Consider the following 22,838-nt stretch of genomic DNA (forward strand, 5'->3'; position numbering starts at 1 on the left):
AGTATACACCAGACGAATGCTGAAATATGGAAATATTTTGTTTAGATATTTTAGGTAGATATTTTATTTCCATTTATCACTTTTTAAAGCCTTTCCACTCTTTTTATCATGTGTTATGGCAGGTTGTTAAGAAAAAGGGAACAAACATCACTGAATCAGAGAGAGAGAGAGAGAGAGAGAGAGAGAGAGAGAGAGAGATCTATCTTGCACGTCCATTCTGGGTGTTACATCCAAGTTAACTAGATCAGGTAACAATTAAATCAATGTTGCATTTACCCATAAAATTCATAAAAAAATAAACTAGGTTTAATCTTGTAACTCATCAAACAACAATTTTCTCTTTAATTTGACATCTAATATTACAATAACAAAAATCACTTAACTTGCCTTAAATTTAAATCAATATGTCTACCCCACAATTGATATCAGCACCTAAATCTGCATAAATTTTCCTCCTGTGCTCTATTATTTGAGAATATCACAACTCCATTTAGGAGTGGCATAGATGTGATGTGACTTCCCTACACTGCCTTTCCTATTGAGTCCTATCAACATGTCAACACAAAAATTACCAGCTACATTAAATCAAAGACTGTACTGAGCTCCTCTAACACCAAGAGAAGTTGCCCTTGGAAGCCCCTAGTTGAAGTGTCCCCTAAAAAGGACAAAGGCCCTTGCCCACCAAATTGGCATGCTTCATCATTGTGCCCTCCTCACCGTGGTTCCCAAAAGTCCACACATTCGGATCTCCTGGAGCACTTTTTTGGTGATGTGAATGCCTCCTTTAGGGAGAAGTGCTGGGGACCCAACCAGTTAAATTTTGTGAGGGATAGTTAATTGTACAACTAGTTTATTGATACCTAACTGTTGCATGAGTAAAAACAGTGCGCTCCAGAGTCCGTACAAACTCCTAGTTGATGTTGAAATGTTTCTGCTCTTATTGGATAGGACTCAACAGGTCTGGGGCATTCGACAGGACATGGTCCCCCTTCCTACTCTCCTAGCCCTTTATTAAGGCATTGATGCTCTACACATGTGTGAGCAGAAGGGGATAGGAAAGTGGTGCACCTTGCCTTAAATAGTGCAACAACGGGTCTTATGACCGGTTCTGGCTACTGATATAGCCACCTTGCATAAACAGGTTCCAGGTGATACAGATGTTTCTCCTGCAAAGGAGCAGTGGTAGGGGAGGTTTTGGACAGGTACAACTGCTGTTAGGTGGATAGAGTTAGATTGCTTTCAGAAAAGCTGGTTGTCCATTTCTGGTAACGTGTTATCAGATTGGGACAACATGGTCTTTGTTTATATTGCTCAGAGGGGCTGGACGACCTGAAATTAGGATCTGACTAAGACAGTTATATCAATGTGGTGTTTTTGAAGTTAGCCCACTTGGATGATTCAACTTGCTATGTGCTTTGCTATTGGGCACCTTTATCAAAATTGGGCATGTCCGGGAGACTGATCTGTTTCCAATATCTGATGCTTCTGTTTACTCAAAACAGAAATTACCCCTATACGTTGCCAATGTTTAGTTTCCATGGTTTAGGTCTCCTGTTGTTGGACAACAGCTCCCCCCTTCAGATGAAACCCTCCCACTTTGCAACTCTCAATAATCCACTTCAACTCATTTACTATCTTTGCTCTTGAGGATCCCCAGTGACCTCTCTGAAAAGAGAGAAAAACGCAAGGGCTCAACAAACACTCCATCACTGTTAATAACTGCATGGAACCCCCCGCGAACATTGCAGTTTTGCGTCAGGAGGAGAGTCTGTCAAGGCTCTGTAGCCAAGGACTTGATTTCCACTGGGCACACTGCAACATCATCTGCACTTTCTTCGCATGAAAGGGGAAGTAATATTTTATTTACATATTTAATACTTATTGTTCTTATCCTAATAAAAAGACTGCTGAGAAATTCATGTATCTAAAATAGTAAGTCCTTTCTTATGTCTGTGTATGCTTTTGTCCCACAATAATTTAACAAATAGATCATAATAGGTAGAACAAAATCATAAATCTAAAGTGGCACCGATCAGTGTGCTCATAGTGAGTCAATCAGACAATTTGGATCACGGTATCAAAGCTACATAGTTAAGTCAACAGCATGATATTAAATCTATATATTTGATAAATCCGCAGTAAATCCTTATCAAGATTAATTCACACCTCGCACTACAATAAAAATTAACACATTTGAGAGTCCCCGGGCATACTATGTTTCCAACAACACCAAAGCCATATGCCACTTTAACATCCCATCCAGAAGAGTTTACCTCAATAAAAGGGCACAATGCTAAACAAAACATTGTAGAAAGAGAATGGCATTTAACTCTGGGTCTGCACAGATATGCCTAGACAAACACAAAAGCAGCCGTCCTGGTTGTGGTCAATGTGAATTCCCAAAGCCTACATATTATCTTCCATCTACGGCAGACATTCGACACGGGGAACAGCCTTTACGACGCGGCTGTTACACCGCGTGCCATTACAACGCGTTTTTTTCAACGCAAGTCGTTACCACGACTTGCGCTGGAGGGCGCTGCAGGACAAGAAATTTTTTAATTTACTATCCAACACCTTCCCTACTGTACGTAAGCTGGTGTTAGAATAGTAAATTAAAAAATTCCTAAGTCCGCACCCCTCCAACGCAAGTCGTGGTAACGACTTGCGTTGAAAAAACCGCGTTGTAACGGCACGCGGTGTAAAAGCACGCGTTGTAAAGCCGTACAACCATTCGACACAACCTCAGGCACTACAACATGCACAACTCGGCTTCAAGCCATGTAGTTGGCCTAGCACTGCCATATTAACAGCACACTCACAACAAGCTATATGCATGCTTCACCCTAAACTGAGACATAATTGATGCACCATGTGCCCTAATTCGTACACCATGGCATTAAAGCTGTATGATTGGCCAGCATTACCTCCTTAAAAAGTACATCTATGTATATCATTTTAGCAATCTACATTTGACCATTCAGAAGAAATTAACTTCAGTATCCAACTCATGCCTGTGTAAAGCCGCATTATATGCAAAGATGCCTCAATGTTGACCAGCCACCACAACCGGAACAAGGGACAAATTGCGCAGCACAGCAGAATGAAATAAAAGCAAAGTATTTTGGAAATACACCCAAATGCTCCATGCTGTACACAGACCCAGAACAGACCCAGCCAGCTACTATAAAATATAATCTATTACTAAACACATTTGTGCATTTTAACTGGGCTTGACTATCCAAAATGATCTACCACTAAATGCAACAAGCAAAACAAAAACAATGACCACAGACACCGGGCAATGAGATTATCAGAAAAGTACACCTATATTCTGAAAGAAGTGTGGTAGCACATGAATGATAAAGTTCTACAGTATGCTTATAGGATCCCAGAACTTAAACACATAAAACATTTTTAAACAATTGTAGATAGTAGAATATTTATTCCACATCGGTGCATCTTACCTTCAGCGTTGGCATTATTAGACTGCCCATCACCTGTAAGTAAAGAGAATCTTTGTTACAATTTCAAGAACTCTCAGTAGAAATTGTAAAAAGTCCTACCTCTCCAGAAAAAAGGTGTTTCGCCTTTGAAGCAGCATTCTAATGCTAGGCATGCAATATTAGCAATGAGTGTTAGTAGGTCCAGAAACTTGATTGACAGTTTTCAGAATTAGGAGCAACGTAATGACAATACTGAAGTGGGCAAAACTAGTATGAATGAAAAAGATAGTACTCCAATAAAGGAGAGTGAATATAGTGCAAGCTAAGATGACATTTGATCACTATGTTTATGAGAGGGAAGAAAAGAGCAGAGATTGCTCAGGTGAACTAGATATATCATTAACATGTAGCAGTTAGGGGGGTGCAAGATTTTCATAAATTACCTCAGACAGTTTCTGAAAAGTTGTCGACTGTCTTTTTGACCAACTTGAAATCCACTACTCTCTAAATCCCAGAGAGTTTCTGAAATCATTCTTATTGTCTTCAAATTTAGGAAAAATGTGGAAACCCGCTATCAAAAGGGCACCACCCTAAATGAATAGCTTATGCTCAGCCACCTTTTTCTGGAAAGAGTGAATAAGGAAAGTGCAAAAATAAAATTCTGACTATTCCTGCTGTATAAAATATTTGCTATTTTTAAATCCTAAATTAGAGAAATCCAACGGCCAGTGTGAATATTTTTCGGTTGTGTTGAGCAACACATCAAGGAATACAACTGCTGGTCTGATTAAATTTGCAGCTCGCAGCTATGGAGTGTTGCTTGTCGAAAGACAAGAATGAATTCATTCAAATCTTTGCGAGAGCTAGTTCTCAAAAAGACAGAATGCTAAATTGGGCAGGAGCTTGTAATTCCTACTAAGAAACAGCTGTACCATATGTTGCAGAAGAAGATTGGGAAGTGTGGTCCATCAAGACAAAACTTTTAAACCCCAAGAGAATTTCTACAAAGAGATAGCAATGCTGAGCCTTGACAGAGCTAAGTCAAGCAGGAATACCACTCGTTTCCACGCTGGATGAGAATGGAGAAAAGCAATGTGATAGCTCAAGAACCTACTGCCAGGCTACTAAGTCAGGCTGGAGCATTCAAAAAGGAGTTGTTGCAACTCCTCAGCAGTAGCTTTATCAATGGATGTACTCTAGCAGGGATAACTCCCGATTATAATGAATCCTGCTAGTGTGCCCCTTTGCCACTCATCTGTGTGCTTACACATGAGGCAATGTGACAAGGAGCAGCCCGTGCAGGTGAGAGCCGTGGGGTCTGTTGGGGAGGGGGGGGGGGGGGAGTTCGACAGGGCTACCCGGCCCCACCGCTTTTACCCGCACTGGCCACTCCTGACTGTAACAGAATGGAAACTCACAGCAAGCCGTTAAAGAAATGTTGCTTCTAGACTTAACATCCATCCCCAAACCCATCTTGCAAATAGCGTGTTAGAAAACAAACTTTGCATAACATTACAAAGGTTTTTTTGTCATGACACAGTATCGAGGTACTGAGCACTTTGTATTAGCGTGCACACATGTGCAAGAAGTTGATGGTGATTGACAGGTGGTGTGGTGGAGTTTGGGTAAAGAGTTTCAGAACTTCTATTTGTTCCTTTTGGGACAATATACTAAAGACGACTCCTGACTTGCCTCTTTGTTGCAGACTGCCACACAACCGGGGCAACTTTCCAACAGTTCCTGAAGCATATGGTATTTGGGTTTGCAGCGGATCAATTCACAAGGAAGCCTCCATCTCCTTTCATAGTCGGTGTGGAGTATGGGTGCCCTTTAATTAACATATAAACTGAGCCCTTGTGGGGATTAAAGCGGGTATGTTTGAGCTCATCTCAACAGGAGACTGGATTGATTTGATTTATCTCACACCAGTTGCAAGTGACAAATCAACCACTTGGGCATCAAAGAGTCAAAAATGTTATCCAAGTGTTCAACTCGGTAATCGCCCTAGACATCATCCCCAGTAAGCAACAAGCAGAGTGGGTAGAAATCTTGAATCACTCTAATGGGTTAAATCAGCAGAAGATCCCGGATATGACGCCCATAATATTGAGACCCTTGAGGACCATTTAAGATCCAGATAAGTTCTCCTTCCCAAAGACACTCTGCAACCAGTAGTATCTATCTAGAACAAGTTCCATTTCCCCAAGGTGTGTGACAAGGGTTTTTTTCCCCTTTAGATACAAAACAGCCAAAATGGGGGAATAATAGACTCCTGCAGTGGCAAAAAGGGCATTACCAAGGTGAGATATGTTCCCATGTGTCATTAGCAACACAACAGCAGCAACTGCGGCAGCACATGATCAGTGATGCTTGGTCAAGGATATTTTGTTGACCAGCCTATCAGCAAAACAAAATGCAACATGTGGTGCTTACTTCAAACGTGATTTTATAAGTTTAATATACAGTAATCTTTGTTATGCTTCTCTTCGGTTTGTTTTTCTGAGCTCAGAAACTGAACGATACAAGATACTGCCTGTTTTTTTTTAATATAGTTAATGGCTCCAAGCTCAGCAAGTAGCTGGTAAATTGAAGAACATCAAGACCATTTATAGGCAAGAGATGTATGGTTCTATTACTTGCTTGGATTCTCGCCCTACCTTACTATATATTCCAGCAGTCCCCTTTTGGAGTCAGTTCTCCATTCTAGTGTTCCTTGTTGAAAATGCCCTGTTGCAAGACAAGTACCTACATTTTTGCAAATTTTTATATGCTGTGTTTGGGCTGCTTCTCAAAACATGACATTCAGAGCCACAACCTGGGGCTTCCAGCTGTGAAATCAGAACTGTTAAGGGGCACAGCCACCTATACATTCACTTAAGTAGTTTCACTAATCCATTTTTGTATTAATCATTTTTGTCAAATTGAGATACAAAGAAGCACGACAGTCCATGGGAATTAAACATCAGTAAATGGGCAATATCAATAGGTATAAAGGCTGGCTCCTTGATGAGACCATTGCCTAGTTCCACCTAGGATAATGTAGTCAAAAATAATTAAATAAAAAAAGAGGTGCACATAAATAAAGTTGAGAATTATGATGACATATTTAATGTAAAAAACAAATTACTGCTATGGTTATATTTAAATTGGGAAGCAGGCTCTTTAACATTGATCGTAAAATGACGTGTTGTCTATATGTCTTTGAGATCGTTCGTATGTGTGGGAAAAGGTGTTATTAATGAAAAGGGGGACAAACCTTCCCACCTCAAAATGTGCTACATGTTAATGGGACCAGTTGAGACAGACACTACAGATACACAAACACATGACACTGGTGGCCATCCAAGAGAGGATTGGGATAGTAAGGAGATACAACATTGGTGGCAAACACAAAACCTACCAGACGGCTCGGATGCACGGCCTGTGAAGGGAAATAAAGCAGAAAGCGTTGTAGCTTTTTGTGCAAAGCGTAAATAATAATCTGCTGCATCAATTCACCGGGCCAGATTGAAGTTCCAATATGCGTTATATTACAGCAATATTGGGAAGGACAAGAATGTGTTCATTCATTTGAACACTGAAGGAAATTTAGTTTGGTACCCACTTCCCAGAACAACCCCTCTTCCTAAAATATAAAATGTATACCGGAAATTCTGCTTCAATTGTACATATGTAATATTTAGGGCAAAAAATGCAGCAAATCATCATTTACCAAGAAGCAACTTAAAAGGGTAATTATTTAGAACAATTACCACAAAAAAAACATTTTATGCAATTGTACAAGCATTTTGAGAGCACTGCTAGGAATAACACGCTTATGTACATAAGCCGTGAACTCACCACATCTGGAGAGTAAGCTGCTTAACCACCACATCCACAAGCAGTTGCGTTTTGTGCAATACGTTAATTACAATGTGGTCCCGGAATGCTCAAAACTGCGTAAGTGTAAAGGCATTGTGCTGGAATTGCAAGCATTTCTTACAGAAACAATAATGACTCTTCTGAAGCACCAGCCCAGTATTGACTGCAGTAGCGATCTTCACCACACATCAACTTGCATTGCTATCAATGAAAAGCATGTGCATGCCACAAAGCACAGTTTGTAGCACAGGTTATCCAGAAAGGGCTAATATTTCTAACACAGACAGGCTATCACTGTATTGATGCAGCAGAATTGAATCAAATTCAGAAACCTAGTCCGCTTTGTAAGGCAACCACTACATGCATAGATATATATTCTGACAAACGCTAAAGCTGGATGAGCGACGTGTAAAAATTTGTTTTGGCGAGCTGTTGCCCAAATTAAGAGAAACTGTATGAACACAGCCTGCCCCTTGGCAGTTTAGAAAGATCTTATATTTTCTTTTAAAATAAGACCTAGATAATTCACTGTCGATAAATGAGCAGTCAGCTGCTACAGATTCACTCTGACCCTTGCGTGGTGTGGGAAGCCTTTCTAAAATCAAAATCATGCAATTTTTGATTGAAACCCCCTTATGTGCATTTATGGACACACTAACCATAACACAGCATTATAACCTACCATATAATATTGGTAATGTGCTGTCAGAATGCAGATAAAAGAATCCAGTCCTTTCAGAACAAAGACCACATTCTGTGAAATCTTTAAATCAGCTTTTATCACGAAGGCATTAATGAACTTGCACCTTAGCGGAGCTGCTGTTTTTGATTAAAGCAGTAGTGGCTAAGGATCTAAACTTCATCAATGCACTATACTTTGGTATTGCCACTGGTCAGTTATACAACAAAATGTTGTAGAAATGTTACTTACCTGTAATAACAGTTTTGCAGTTCGAGACTCCTGTGTACCCTTCCGCTCTCTAGAAACTGGGCTCACAAAAACATTTTATTATTAAGCTTTTGGGTGTTGGCCATATGAGTATTCAATATGACTCATAAGGGCATCAAACTAGAAGAAGAAAATGTCCTCCAACACGTGGACCATCTTCAGATTGCATTTTTCCTGACTGCGTATTGTGTGTGAAGCGAACTGTTGAAGACTAAATGATATACTCCTCTTCACCCTAGCCATGTCTGAACTGGGGTGGCGGAGTGAGCTAAAGAATGGTGCTAAGTTGGCAGGGTATGCTCAGACGTGAGTCCCTTGCTCACTTTGCCACTGGATTCAAGCTAGCCTGGCTGCTGACGGCTGAAATGCCAGAAACCGGTCCCAGGATGCTTGCTTCCGGTCCAGGGAAGACATGGCTTTGGCAGTTCGGGCTGGACTGTTCCCATGAGGCACAGGGTCGGACTGATTTGCATATGGCCATGTCTGAACTGGGGTGGCGGAGTGAGCTAAAGAATGGTGATGGATTAAACCCAGATCAGTTGACTGGGGGTGAGTGTTTGATTTGCTCAAGCGCTCAGTCCATCATCCCCTTTTGTACCTCTTCACCCTAGAGCAGGAGGATTTCATGGGAATCTAGTAGTTTCTTAAGCTGCAAAACATTTGCTGTATATTATTTCCTTTCCTTCTGAAAGAGAACCTAGTCTAAATTCACATGTTGTGCATCAATGGCAAGGCAGTATTCTCACCTTATGAGGTGGGCATGCAAAGTGCTGTGGAAGGAAATATTCGTCAATATTTCCTAGTTCAATATATTTTCTTTGCATGGCTGAATACCTACACGATAATGGCCAGAGAAAGGGGTGGTGACCAAGCTGCTATTTTACAAATGTTAGACAATGAAATATAAAAAGATAAGCAAATTAAGTCACCCTTTTCTATGAGGAATGTATAGTAGGCTTGGTAAACAAACTTTTGTTGGCCACAGAGTAACATAACGGAGAGCACTGCATAATTCCAACAAGGAGTAGTGCCTTGAGTACAGTTTTGTCTAAAGTTGGTGGATAATGCAAAACAAGGTCTTGGTGGTTTTAGTCTTTTTAATTTTCGTGTTACAAAAGGCTTCGTCTGATAGCTAATGATGTGAAGCACTTTCTGCTGCTGACCTTGGATCTGTGAAAAACAGCAACAAGTCAATGGTTTGATTACTGTCAAAAAATAGAAACCACCCTTGAAATAAATATTACGTGTAGCATAAACCTACTCTATCCCTTTGCTTCTAAGTACGATTAACAAACTGTGAGTGCCCAGATCTTGCTAACTAGAGGAAGTGAAGCAGTAACTAAACAAACATAACCTTTAGTGGAAGGTGTCCGAGGAAAGATGTAAGTGTTCGGTTAAAGAAAGGTTGTGGTAAACAGTATGACACAATATTCAAGTTAAATACACATTGTGAGGTACATAGTAAGGAGCATCTGAGCTTGAATATTTAAAAACAAGCATGCATGATTGGCTTAGAAAAGATCAAGGCAACATTTAAAGAAAAGGTATAACTGGTACATGGAATAACATGTACCTTTAGTACCTTTAGCTTTAAGATAAGTAGAGGCCCTTGATTCATATACCCATTAGATATGAAATGCTAATGACTTTTTACCAATTGAAGCAAATATACTGCTTCTGGTACTGAAGCAGAAAGAGGTGCCAAGTTTTCTCACTGACACCATGAAAGAAACCATTTCCACATACCAAGTATATGTTATATACCAGATATCTATACGTATATCCACACATGTGAGAAAGATTTAGGTAAGCAAGTTTTAAGATTTTAGGAGCCAAGCCACCATAATGAATGAGTTTTGGTCCTGGGGTTGTGACTTTTCCCTGGTACGGTAAAAAGATGAGCTACAATCTACAGTTTCTTGTGAGGTGTGGTGGACATGTTCATCCAGTCTGAATCCCATGGTTGCCTGGCCCAAGGGTGTGCTGGGCCGATTAATATTACCTTAGATTGTTCTACCTGTGGAAATAGTGGAATCAGAGATGAAAACTGCATTTAAATGCACCAAGCCAAAGGATCCACAGAGCTCTGTCAAAACCGTTTTTGTGATTGTCTAGTGTCGAAGTCTGGTAATTTTACTTTTTTTTAAATTTCTCTCAAACAGATTTTTTTAGGCGGACCCTAGCTTGTGATCATGCTTTGCAAAACTTCAAAGATTTAATATTAACTTGTGAGCATTTATTTATTTATTTTATTTATAAAGTTTTATATAGCGCGGACTTGATCCCGAAGGATATCAGAGCGCTTTACAATTTGAGGCAAAGATCATTTTAACATAGATTTTTATGTTGTTCCCTCTGACCTTCGTTTAATGGGAGTATATGATTAGCATTCTATCAGGCTAACAATATTGCCACTTCTACAGATCGCTACGGTGAAGTATAACAATCATTTTACGCCTCACCACTTTCAAATGTCACCGTCCGTCCGCCACTGGCTCCGAAAAGTATGAGAAGATTAATTGCAGGGTGATTTTGGGGAGCCAACATAAGAACCAGCTGTAGCTGATTGATGGAGATGGTAATTTCATAATCAAACTGCTTTATCTCTCGTTTTATTTTCACATCAGCAGTAGTCGAACATTGGTATTTGTTATAGGCGCTTACTTTAGATACCTCATACTAAAACACTTCCAGTCGTCCACTCCAATCACAGGTTGATTCCCTTAACACTTCAAAGAAGTTGAATCAAGAAAGGTATTTGACAAAGGACTCTTTTTGATATGTTGGTAAAATCTGAAAATGAGGTACACATTTCTAACTGTCTTTACTGAACAAAGCAGTCTGTGGCTCTGCTGGGTTTGCAATGCACTTGTGCTCCTTTGACATGTGCTGGGACACCAGGAGGATGATGTTCTTGAGAGCTCATTATAAATGATGGGTGCTTGACTTAAGAAACCTATAGAGATCTCTCCCTGCTAGTTGAGATTAACGTGTAACACTGCGTTATCAGTTAGAACTTGCATCCCTTAACCGTGTACCCAGGGTTGAATTGCCTACTCTGCCAAACCAATCCTATTTATCTCTAGGATATTCATATGTTGCCAAGATGCTGCTGCCCGCATCTACAAGGCCTTGGTTGCACGAGATCCTACGTGTGCTTCTCCATCCTATATCTAACTTATCTGCTGTGGTGGCGACTGTGATGAATGGGCCTCCGATGGGCCTGTGATTTTGCAATGCTTAGAACCACGGTGTCCCAATGCCATTAGGGCTGCTCCTCTGACCATTACGACACTCCTCCAGCACCCCTGTGCTTAGGAAAACATGTGGCAAAAGAGGAATACAAAAGGCCATCATTGATTATATTAAATTAGCATTGAAGTACTCTATGTCAGATAGGGCATAAAAAGGCAACCTGTACTCAAGGACACCAGAGATATCTCTGCTGTCTGAGTTAGTATCTGCCCTTCAGTCATTTTTTCTGATCAGTGGTAGTTGGAGACAACTTCTAAAGACAGAATGTAACATCTAACAGATATAGTGATTGTATGCCGTGGCCTGGCTGCTCTGACAACGCTGAAGAGATTACCCTTTCATAATCTTATTTTGTGCTCTGAAGACCTATCTTTGTGGGACACAGCAGGCACATTTTTATGTTTTTTAACAGGAAAGAATAGCAGCAAGAGATAATTAAAGCCGCACTAGCCCTTTAATCACTAGATGTAACTTAAACAAATCATTAACAGAGTGAGTGCCCACCTCTGATGTCCGCTGCCACAAGACCGAATAACTAAGCATTAGTAGAACAAAGCACAGAGAGGCAGAGCCTTGGCTGTGTCTGTATATATCCCTCATCTTATTGAAAAATAATAAAGAAGAAGTTTCTACATGAAAGATTGTGAAGATGTATAATTCCTGGCATATTATATGCCACTTGCTTTGTGCCTCTCTGTGCTTTGTTCTACTTAATTTTTTTATTTTTGTACAGTTAGAAACATTTTGGGAACAGGTCTGAGGAGGTTCAAACATGGGACCTCGGGTGCCCTTCACTAACACTTTTCAGGATTTGTTAATTCTGCGATAATTCAACATCTTCAAGGTGGGAGGTCAGTGACAGAGCCCAGGTCCCATCCACATACTGAAGGTTTCAAAAGCTATACACCACTAAGGGGGATCAGCGCCATTGGATAAAATACCCAGTGTTTTTTGCTTGGGATTTTTTTTCATTTATTTTTTTTGCAGAGTTTTATATAGCGCGAACTAGACCCGAACCGAATCAGGTATCAGAGCGCTTTACATAGCACCAGTTACGTTACATGAGGACACACTTTCATTTTTTTAGGCATGGGGAGATTAAGTGATTTGCCCAGAATCACAGGAGGTTTTTGGCGTCGTTACCGAGACTCGAACCCAGAGTCCGAGGTCGAGCGCCTTAGCCGTTAGGCCAACCCCTCTCCCCTAAATGTTCTTGGCTGCAGAGCAAGACTGATACCGAGTGCCATTTTGATCCTAAAGGGATAAAGGCACTGGCAATGCCAATTGGTCTAATTTTGAGTGCAAAGTTAAGCAAGACAAATTGGTATGCATCTCAGCACAGCACTGTCCACTTCAGGGGAAAAAAAAGGAGCACTGGCATAGCTAATGCATCTCGAATTTCGGTGGCTACTGGCTTTGCCAATGTTTTCTAGCTATGCTATATAGCACCCTGAATACTGTGATGCATAGTAAAAGAGAGAAAGGCACCAACGTGTTGCCTTCAGCAGCAGCGCAGGCAACACAGAGCATGTGAGAAAGTAATATGGAGAGTTTGGGGGAGAAGAGCAAACTGGCAAGAAAGAGTAATGTGGAGCATGGGAGACACATGGGCAAGAAAGCAATGTGTGGGGAAAGAAGCACAAGAGGGCAAGCTCACCACGGGGGGTGGGGTGGGAGAGAAGTAAATTGGGTGAGAAACAGCAACACAGATCGCAGAGTAGTGGAGAGAATCACATTGGGGAGACGGCTGGAGAACACATGCACTCTCGTGTACTTCTTAAGTAAGAGACAAAAGTATCCTAAAAGTGACCAATGGAAGGACACAAGGGAAATGACAATGCTCCAGGGGAGAAAGAGACACAAATGGACAAGGAAGCCATCAAGCAAGAAGCAGACAAATGAGAATGGCAGTAAACCCAGCCAATGGTAAACAATGGGAGGGTTCTAGGCCTCTGTAATGTTCTTGGTAAGGCCACAATATGTCATTCACACCAGACTTTCAAAAATATGAAAAAAATGATGGTGTTTTACACTGCAGTTCTTTCTAGTGACCACTAGATAAAAGCCGCGGCCCGTGGAGGAAGTGCCGGTGGGCAAAAAAGGCGGGGCGGGGAGAGGCAGGGTGGGGGGGTGCTAAAAACCGGAATATGGATAATTGGAGGTAAGTAAACAATTTAATTAAAAAAACGAAATGCGTAACGCGTGCTGCACGCATTTTGCGATGCAGGGTCCACTACGAAATTAGTTTTATTTATTAAATTGTTTACTTACCTCCAATTATCCATATTCTGGTTTTTAGCACACCCGCCCCTCCCTTTCTGCCCCACCGGAACTCCCTCCACGGACCGAGGCTGCTACATAACATTGAATGACAGCAAGCTGGTGTTGGTGGCCCTGGTTGCAATGCTGCGTTAGGAGCACGGAATATGATGAATCTACCAGCGGCAAAACTAAAACGTTCTTGTGGTGGGTCAAACAAAAAATAGTGAAAAACTTAAAATAAGAGCAAGGCAACTGAGATTGACTCATAAGCAATCCAAACAGCCAGCAAGGATTGGCCCTATGGGCTACTGTATACAAAGATGCCTCCCGACGGGCAGTTGTCTGTAAAGAGACAAGAAAAATTGCACATAGAGAGCGAGCTCAACCACGGATATTGATTAGAACGCTAAGGAACTTAAAAGTATTTTGTTAATAATCGAACCAGACACCCCTCAAAGAAAATACAAAGGTTGGTGGCATTTAATTTAATATAATGTATTCTTCATTACTCTAAATGTCTATGATCATGGCACCTAAAGTGCCAAAATCCTCTGTTTCCACAGTTTTGCAGAATCTGATATCACAAGATAATCACATATTTACCATGGCATTCGTGTTTAGATCCTGACCACTTACATGCTTCTGGACACAATGAGTGAGAATTCATCTGAGCAAACCAAATACACTTCCGGGCTTTGCAGGCTTATTGTCGACATTATCATACTGACTGTCATAAGTTGATGCACAAAGATCTTTTTATATAAGCGTAGGCAAAGCCAATAGGTTTTGTTGTACATTACATTCCAGGAAAAACACCATAATATTTTTTTTTAAAGATCCTTGCAAAAGGATGAGGAAGAACAATGGCGAGCTAACACAAGAAAGGAAGTGACAGCCTATGTGAGCTAAGCAATCGAAAGATTGCAAATGAGAGTGACAACGTAAACAACTAATGGAATGCTGTGGGTAGGTTGTAAGCCCACTAAGTAGTAAATAACACATCTCACAGCACAGCCCAGGCGCTGTGAAGGCAAGACCTAAAAACAAGATTGCCTATCTCCTACACTGTAGGAGGATGCACACAAGGTACATAATGTGCAGTTGCACATCTTCTACTGCATGCAAGTAGCCCTTTTCATAGCTATTATGGTATGCAGAGCTAAAGGGATCTGCTGACAATACTGGACAGTGTTGGACAACACTTCAAGATTGGAGAATAGAAATTGTAAAAAAATACAAACAAAAGAGCTCATTTTCCGCCCCCAACCACTAGACGGCAGAAGGATACACAGGGGCTTATTTACGAGCCCCTTGCGCCACCCGTACGTCACTTTTTCCGAGTTAAAAATTATGTAAAAGTGGTGCTAGAGGCTTGTAAATAAGCACCACAGAATGTTAATCTAGTACAGGCACACACGGCTGTATATTATGTAGATCGTCTACAGCAATAACAGCAATATTGTGCACTAGGGTGCACCAGAGCCTTAAAAACTTTTTACCAAGAGTAATGTTGTATATTCTTACTTCGTTCAATATGGCTACTTGGTGTCCGTAGTCCTTTCTTAGTGTTTCTATCTTCTAACCTAAGAGTGTTCTATCTGGTGTGTGTTAGATTCCAGCCTTGGCAGTTGGTCTGGTCAGCTGTGAGGTTTAATGCTCTGCTGTCTTATCCTATGTAACTTAATAAACCTATCTTTTATAACTTGAAGACGTGTCCTGCTGCCTATCTAATCTACTTACAACAAGTAACATGACTACCTAAGCACAGCACTGAGGGAATGACTGTGGATCCACAGAATGTACTACTCATGAGAACAATCTTTACTGTGTCAGTATATAGTTTAGGGTTTCAATGAGGTCATCAACCTCAAACATGAACAAAATGCCACATGTTGCCTTACAAGTTGGAGGAGCTCAGGTTACTTGTGTCAGTAAAGAAGGACCAAGGATAATCTTTGCTCCAAGAGGGCTTCAGCATCAAGACCATTTTGCTAAACGTATTTGTGGAAATGGTTATCTTACAGCACTGCAGATCCTCAAGTTCCTTTCTCAAGAAGGCCACACTTGAGCCACAAGCTGAATGAATAAGAACCTACACCTGTAACGAAGAGTATGTTAGTAAAAGGAATGACCTCTTGATCCTTTCATTCAAAGGAATCTGTAGTCAGCGTAGAAACAGCCATATGCAGCCGAAGGTGGGAAATTCCGTATTTAAAATTAGTATTAGAGAGGACGATCAGGAAATAATTCTTAACTACTTCCGGAAAGAGTAGTAGTATACCTTATGTGTTCAGGTATAGGTGCAAATATTCGCAGAGAGATTCCTTAGGAACAGAAGATTACGGAATTGAGCAAACTCAAAAATAGCACACGAGTTTTTGCAATAAGCTTGTATGGTTCAAGTCAGAACACTTACTAATATTACAAACATTACACAATCAAAAATCCTATAACAGAATAAAACCAAACCGTACATAATTCTCAATAACAGCAGACCTTAAACTATCAAGATGTGCTTAAGGCAACAGGATTCAAAACGTTTTAAAAAGTAGCCTTCTGATTTTACCTAAACTATCAGACAGGCTCTTTTGTACATGCATTGGAAAAGCAAGAACTAATGGACCACCTTCTCTTACCTTTTTACGTCCCTTAATGTAATTGTCTCACTGCTGTCTGTCTAACACCAGGAACTGCGCTTAACAGGGACGTGATGTCATGGCATCCTTCACCATGAAAGCCAAAGAGGAGTGTAATAATCCACACAATCATGTCACTCAACTACCTGGATGTTTGGAAACTGCAGATTTGCGCAGCTCCTTGAACAGAAGCATAGAAGCCCAGAAAGTAGATACTTCTACATCCCAGATACCTCAAGTGGGGAGAGGTTAAACACATCTGCTAAATCTCAAATCTGCCACCATTTCATCCTCGCTCCAAATAACATGGATGAGGCTACCCAGTGCTCAATTTGAGTGGGTGGTTTCCGGTGCTCAGCACTGCCACTTAATCATCAAAACCGGCGCTTTTCATGAGCACCTGTTAAGGACACATTCATTAATGGTAGGCATAGGGAGATAGAGTGATTTGCCAAGAATCACAGGATGTTGACCCGACGCAGAGACTCTGGTCCCCTAGCTCTGAAGTCGGCAGCTCTGGCCATTACGCCACATGCTCTTCCCACTTTCATGGTTAATAATTGGTTCTGTTTTAGGCGGCGCTAACAGGAGAAATAGGCTGGTGCAAGCTGCTTCCCGATGAGAGCCCAGCCTCTGCTGCCTGAAAACATGCAAGAAGATGCAGAAAGGCCAGGCCATTTTTGGGGGTTGCTACCTCTGCTACATATCTGAACAATCCAACGGTGGGGGCCGTGGGGGGGTTGGTAGCTTCTTTAAAGTTTAGGTTCCTTACCTTTTCTAAATACATTTAGACAATTTGTTTTTTCAAGGCAACATGCCTGTGTATCAATCTCAGAACTAAAGATCCGTCAGCGGCGTAACACAGGCCCCCGCAGCCCCCACGGTGCGGAAGGCTCTGAGCTTAAGGGGGCCCCCCTAGCACAGTACTCAGGCCTGATAGGTCCGGATTAAATCTGGAGCGGGGGGCCCTCTGTGTACCTTGCAGGGGGTCCCCTTCATCTTTCCTTACACCACTGAGATCCGTGTACCACTGACTTTAAATTCATCTAATTTTAGTTGCTTTACTAAAACATTCTACTTCGAATTACACCGAACTTGTGCTTCATTCTAAATAGGTGAACACTTCTCAATCTTCCTGCCAAATTCCTCACTGAGCTCGTCATTGAAATCTCAATATTGGGCAGCAAGCTTGATATAGACGAAAGCATTGTAGTGCCCATGAAGAACACTAGTACAAAAGTCAAAACATTTTCAGTGCCTATTATCAAAAGAATTAGGTAGAATGGATAGCTGTGCCCTGGAGACCATGTGCTCCCAGAGGGCTTAGGGCCACAGTTGACGCAGACAAGAACAAAGCATTCAGTATGCTTAGAAAGAGCTTGCTACAGGAACCAGTTTTCCTTCTACAAAGCTTCAGATCCATTTTGCAAAATGCCACCCAGGTGAAGATGTCAGGAGAGCTTCATATGCAACTTTGATAAATGATAAATGTTTTCCAGTATAGTGGAAGGCTGAGATTGTTTTAAAAGCGTAAAGATCCACTACCAAAGTATGCACCAAGACAAGATAATTCTCAGTATTATGCATAATGAGTTATTATCTGGTTTAACTATCGGCTGTTTTTCAAATATTGGATGGACTCCGTTTCACATTCCTGTACAGAAAAAAATATTGCCGACGCCTTAGCTACAGAAAGACGTACTGAGACTCATTAACCCTTTAAATCAAGGTTTTTCAACTGGTTGATCGCGTACTACAAGTAGTTGTCAGGCTACTTTTGAGTAGCTCGCTCCACCTTCTGTGCTGAACGTGCGAAACCATGTAGCCCACTTCTATTTGAAAAATTAGGTTTTCCTTTTCATTCCTTTTCTTTCTTTTGCTACCTCGGTTTGCTCCTTTCACTGTTAAGTTTTTTTTCTCCTTTTCTTCTGTCTATCTTTATTTCGTTATTTCTTTCTTTTTTCATCTGCTTCATTTCACTTTCTCCATTTTTGTTCTTGTTTCTCGTTTGTGTCTTTTTCTCCTCAACTTATCTCAACTTCTCTTGCCTTTTTTCTTCCTGTCTTTTTAATGTATTGTTCCTTCTTTCATTTTTCTTTTTTTCTCCTTTCTTCTTCTCTCCCTTTTCTCTCGATTTTCCTTTATTACTTTTTTCTTCCTTTCATTCACCCTTTCTTACCTTACACCCTTTCCTATTTTCCTTTCACTTTTTTCTTGCTCTATTTTTTCTACGTTTTTCCTTCTTGACTTGTACTCTGCTTGCTCTCCTTTTGACTTTCATTCACTTTTTTTCTTTTTTACATGCTTTTTCCTTGTCTGTCTTATCTTTTTCTACCTTTCTTTCTTCATCTTTCACTAATTTCTCTATTTCTTTTTTACTCCTTTTTCCTTTTCGCGTCTATTCTTCTTTCCCCTTTGTTTAAGTTGCTCCCTTTTCTGCCTCTTTTCTTTATTAGGTCTCGCCTGACCCAGTGCTTGCGCTGGACTGGCGACAGACCTTAAGTAAGGAGGGCTTCAAAAAATTCTACAGCCGGCTACAGCTTGCAGTGCATGTGCGCGGGCGTGCGTGTGAGCAGAGGCACCATATGGCATTCCTCATGCTCATTAAGCGCATCACTTGTCACACGCTTGATCGCGATCAAGATCACTTTCACTTTCGCAGCCACGTGACGGCCGCGCCCGCACCATTCCTTTTATACTCTCCCTTGTTGTTTCCAAAATCTGGTCTCCCTATACAAGGGGCTGGCTGCACTGTAACCTATTACATCATGCACTCCGACCAATGGGGCCGGCAAGGAGTCAGCCGACCCTCCAGCTCACTTCCTCTGCCTGACGGAATTTCAGAGCCCAGAAGCAGCCTTCTTTGCAAGACCGCGGAGTGCACTCCCTCCACGAGGCGTGCAATCTGGCTTCAGGCTTCCGATAACACTGGCGTTTCACCCGCACCCTTCTCAAGCAGAATGGTACATTCCACTGCTGGCAGCATAACAATAGCCACGCGACTAGGAGGCTCCGCATTCGAGTCTGGGATTTGACACCGCCAGCTCATGGTCTGTGGCCATTCAATGCAAGAATGTCATGGTGCAAGGTGGAAGCTAACATGGGCTTCAGTCGGTATTTACAGCACACTGCTGGCCACCTCTGCCCTCAGTGACGGCACACTTAAAATCAGAATGTAAACAACCAAAAGCGAATTTCAATCATACTATTAAAGTTACATGCCTCAATCGGAATGTAGCCAAACTTCGTCATAAAACTAGGATGGCACAGTTAAAAACACACTGCAACACAACCAAACGAACTAGTTTTTAAAGCCACAAGTGTCGATAGCATATTTACTGTACATATATTGGAGAAATCTAATTTCCACCAGAAAGCCTCTTAACAAATCAGACAATATAGGTCTCCTACAAACCAGTTCCCCCACCCCTCCATGCAACAACGTGGTCTCGCTTTTTACATCTGTCTAGTCCACGTTCTCGGTACAGATATACAATAAATCTCGAGCATGAACATATATCATTTCTTTGCTACCATTAGCCTCACAAGACAAGCCATCGGCGCTTGGCCACAGAAATAATATCAACTATTTTTACTGGCAAGTACTACCCATTTTACAAATGACAGATGAATTTGCATGTGCACCAAACAACTAAAAACAACCTGCTGAAAAAGTGCAACACAAGTCAGTGCTGTGAAAAAAATACTGGGTCAATCAAGTGTTAAATCTCCCGCAGTGCCTTCCAATAAAGCAGATTGTGAAAGGCTGCGCTTGTAGGAGCAGGTTAATGCTCAACCAAACCAGTCGAGCTGACTGCGGCAACAAGTGCTGCGCCAGCACAAATAAGACACTGTCGCAAGTGATTTTCCACTGCCTCCCCGTCTGACAGGAAGTCAAGTTAAACTTAGCCGAGCAAACGACAATTCACACCCCAACTTTCAGGCACAGTAAGCAACCACTGAATTGCCTTGCAGCCACCACCCTAGCTACAGACACCGAAATAAACTTACTCAGTAAATTATGCATGGATAATGCTTCTTTCTTCAGAACTTATTTATCCAGGCACCAATTCGTATTTGTGGAACAATGAACAATAGAGGGCACAGTCCAACTTTGACAACTGCTCGTTTCTTCTTTAAAAATATGGCCAGCAGCCCTCCCAAGGGAACTTGCTGGCTAATGCCGGTCACAGAGGCATGGCCCAAAAGGCAGGACTGACAGTTCTACCGACTGTTAAAGGCTGAAGCTGTGGGCGGCGCAGGGGAAGCAGACTTCTCCGACCAGGTTAATCACTGAAAAGTGAAGGCAATTCAAGTACTGTACGCGGAACAAGCATTGGCATAGCCAATAGGTCTCGCCTTTTGGACCTTATGAGTGTTTAGCCATGCAACAGTTTATTCTGTTGCACCAAGGATATTGTGCTGCATAACTAAATACTTATAAGGTCCCAAAAGCGAGACCTATTGGCTATGCCAATGCTTTTTCTGTATTATTCTTCTGGTAATCTGCCTTGTCTCATGTCTTTTTCGCGCTTCCTCCTCTTTTTGTTTGTTTCTTAGGTCCTCTTCATTCTTCCTCTGAAGTCCCCTGCATAAAATTGTGTGATGCTCTATTAGTAGGTGGGATTATCCCTCTTTCATTGAAATCGAGATTCGGAATATTAACCTGGTGGCAATAACTACTAGTCCCTATCGGTTTTATTATTTTTGCCATTTACATAGCGTTTTAAAGCGATGTTAATTCGATTTTGGCCTGTAGATGGCAGTGCTGCATCATCTACAAACGTACTCGTGCAGCCTCTAAATCGAATTGGCAAAAGATTAGGGGGCACATGCATCATTGAAAATTGCATTCGCAAATGGTGCAAATTGCAAAAATCGGCCATTTGTGAATGCAATTTGAACTTTTGGGATGCATCATAATTTTTGTACTTTTCGCAATTTAAGAAATTGCAAAATTGTGATTTCTTAAATTGCTATTGCATTTAAGGAATCTTAAAATGAGATTCCTTAAATGCAATGAATCAAACTAAAAAAAATTGCGATTTCGCTAATAAGGGAAGCAAATTACCATGAATTTGACCTTCATGGTAATTTGCGAAAACGTAGAAAAATGCATTAAAGTGCATTTTTCAAAGTTCAATTTTACACACACACACATGCCCTTGGGGCATGTGTGTGTGCAAGATGTACTTATAGGCAGATTTCAACAGGGTGTCCTTTTGACACCCTCGCACCCTTGAAATTGCATTCTCAATTTGCGATTCTCTAATTGAGAATGCCAAATTGAGAATGTCTTCCCATTCATTCCTATGGGCCCCTAGGCCAGTAGGAATGAATGGGGAGGTATTCCTTAATTGCGATTCTCAATTAGAGAATCGCAATTAAGGAATTTTAAGAAATCACTATTTTTTTGGCGATTTCTTCATGCATAGCCTTTTCAATTCCTTATTAGTGAATCCTTATTTTTCGCTAATAAGGAATCGCAAATGGCATTGTTGATGCATTTGGGCCTATGCTTGCTAACATGGTACAGAAATGCATTTTTTTTTAAAGAGAACTCTAGTTCTTTCGGTGTCATTTACAAATGATAAAATGGATGGAAAAAAGCAGAGAGCAAAATAAAATGTTAAATATTGCACACATTCAGGTCGTACTGCTCTGCTAGTCTATGTTCACTTAAAGTGTAAAGTCTTCCAACAACCCCATCCTCAGGGCCTCTAGCTTCCGTTGGAATATTCTATGCCCAACATACAAAGAAAATCACGTGGCAATTTGGTATCAATCCTGGAAAAACTTGAAATTAATATTCTTACCACTTGGCTTATCTGGTTTGTTCGGATCGAATCCAGCAGCATCGAAAAGATCTTCATCACCAAAGGTTCCTACAAAATTGGAGAAAAATGACTGCAAACTCAATTACAACCCAACATTTTTTTGTAGTTTTATACAGCGTGAACCTAACCTGTAGACACTAGACGATGGATACTCGCAAACGTTCTGACGGGGGCCAAAATTACAGTGTGGGTTGTGGCCGAGGGCAGCACCGGTAGTGGTAGGGTCAGTGGGGGGGGGGGTTCTGGCATGGGGGGGCCGCGGGGCTAAAGTAAAAGCAAAATCAAACCCATTTCAAAACAGACAATGCTGTATTTCAAAAGCAGATGTAACTACAAAGAGCACATTTTGATAATACATTTTAATTAGCAGACAATAGCAATCTTAAGAGGAAGTGCATAGTTTCATACATACTTTGACCCCAATTCCATCACAGTCTCACTCTCTCTCTCTTAGTCAGTCAGTCTCTCTCGCTCTCTGTCAGTCTCTCTCTGTCAGTCAGTCACTCTCTCTCTCAGTCAGTCTCTCTCTCTGAGTCAGTCAGGCTCTTTCAGTCAGTCAGTCAGTCTCCCAGTCAGTCAGTCTCTCTCAGTC

The 22,838-nt window shown here is 41.3% G+C and overlaps 1 protein-coding gene across 3 annotated transcripts in view; it reads right to left on the reverse strand.

Moving 5' to 3' along the window:
• LOC144772914 (CD99 antigen-like) overlaps positions 1–22,838 on the reverse strand; it is a 253,578-nt gene that overhangs the window by 63,209 nt on the left and 167,531 nt on the right. For 2 of the 3 annotated variants that reach the window (XM_078657608.1, XM_078657609.1), the window contains exons 8-10: positions 22,226–22,294; positions 6,847–6,867; positions 3,468–3,500 (exon numbers count right to left, since the gene is read on the reverse strand). In XM_078657608.1, coding sequence (XP_078513734.1) covers positions 3,468–3,500; positions 6,847–6,867; positions 22,226–22,294 — 123 coding nt within the window. The remainder of the gene's footprint in view (positions 1–3,467; positions 3,501–6,846; positions 6,868–22,225; positions 22,295–22,838) is intronic. The other variant, XM_078657610.1, reaches the window with a different exon arrangement.

The sequence above is a fragment of the Lissotriton helveticus genome, chromosome 8 (assembly GCF_964261635.1).
Source record: "Lissotriton helveticus chromosome 8, aLisHel1.1, whole genome shotgun sequence".
Lineage (NCBI taxonomy): Eukaryota > Metazoa > Chordata > Amphibia > Caudata > Salamandridae > Lissotriton > Lissotriton helveticus.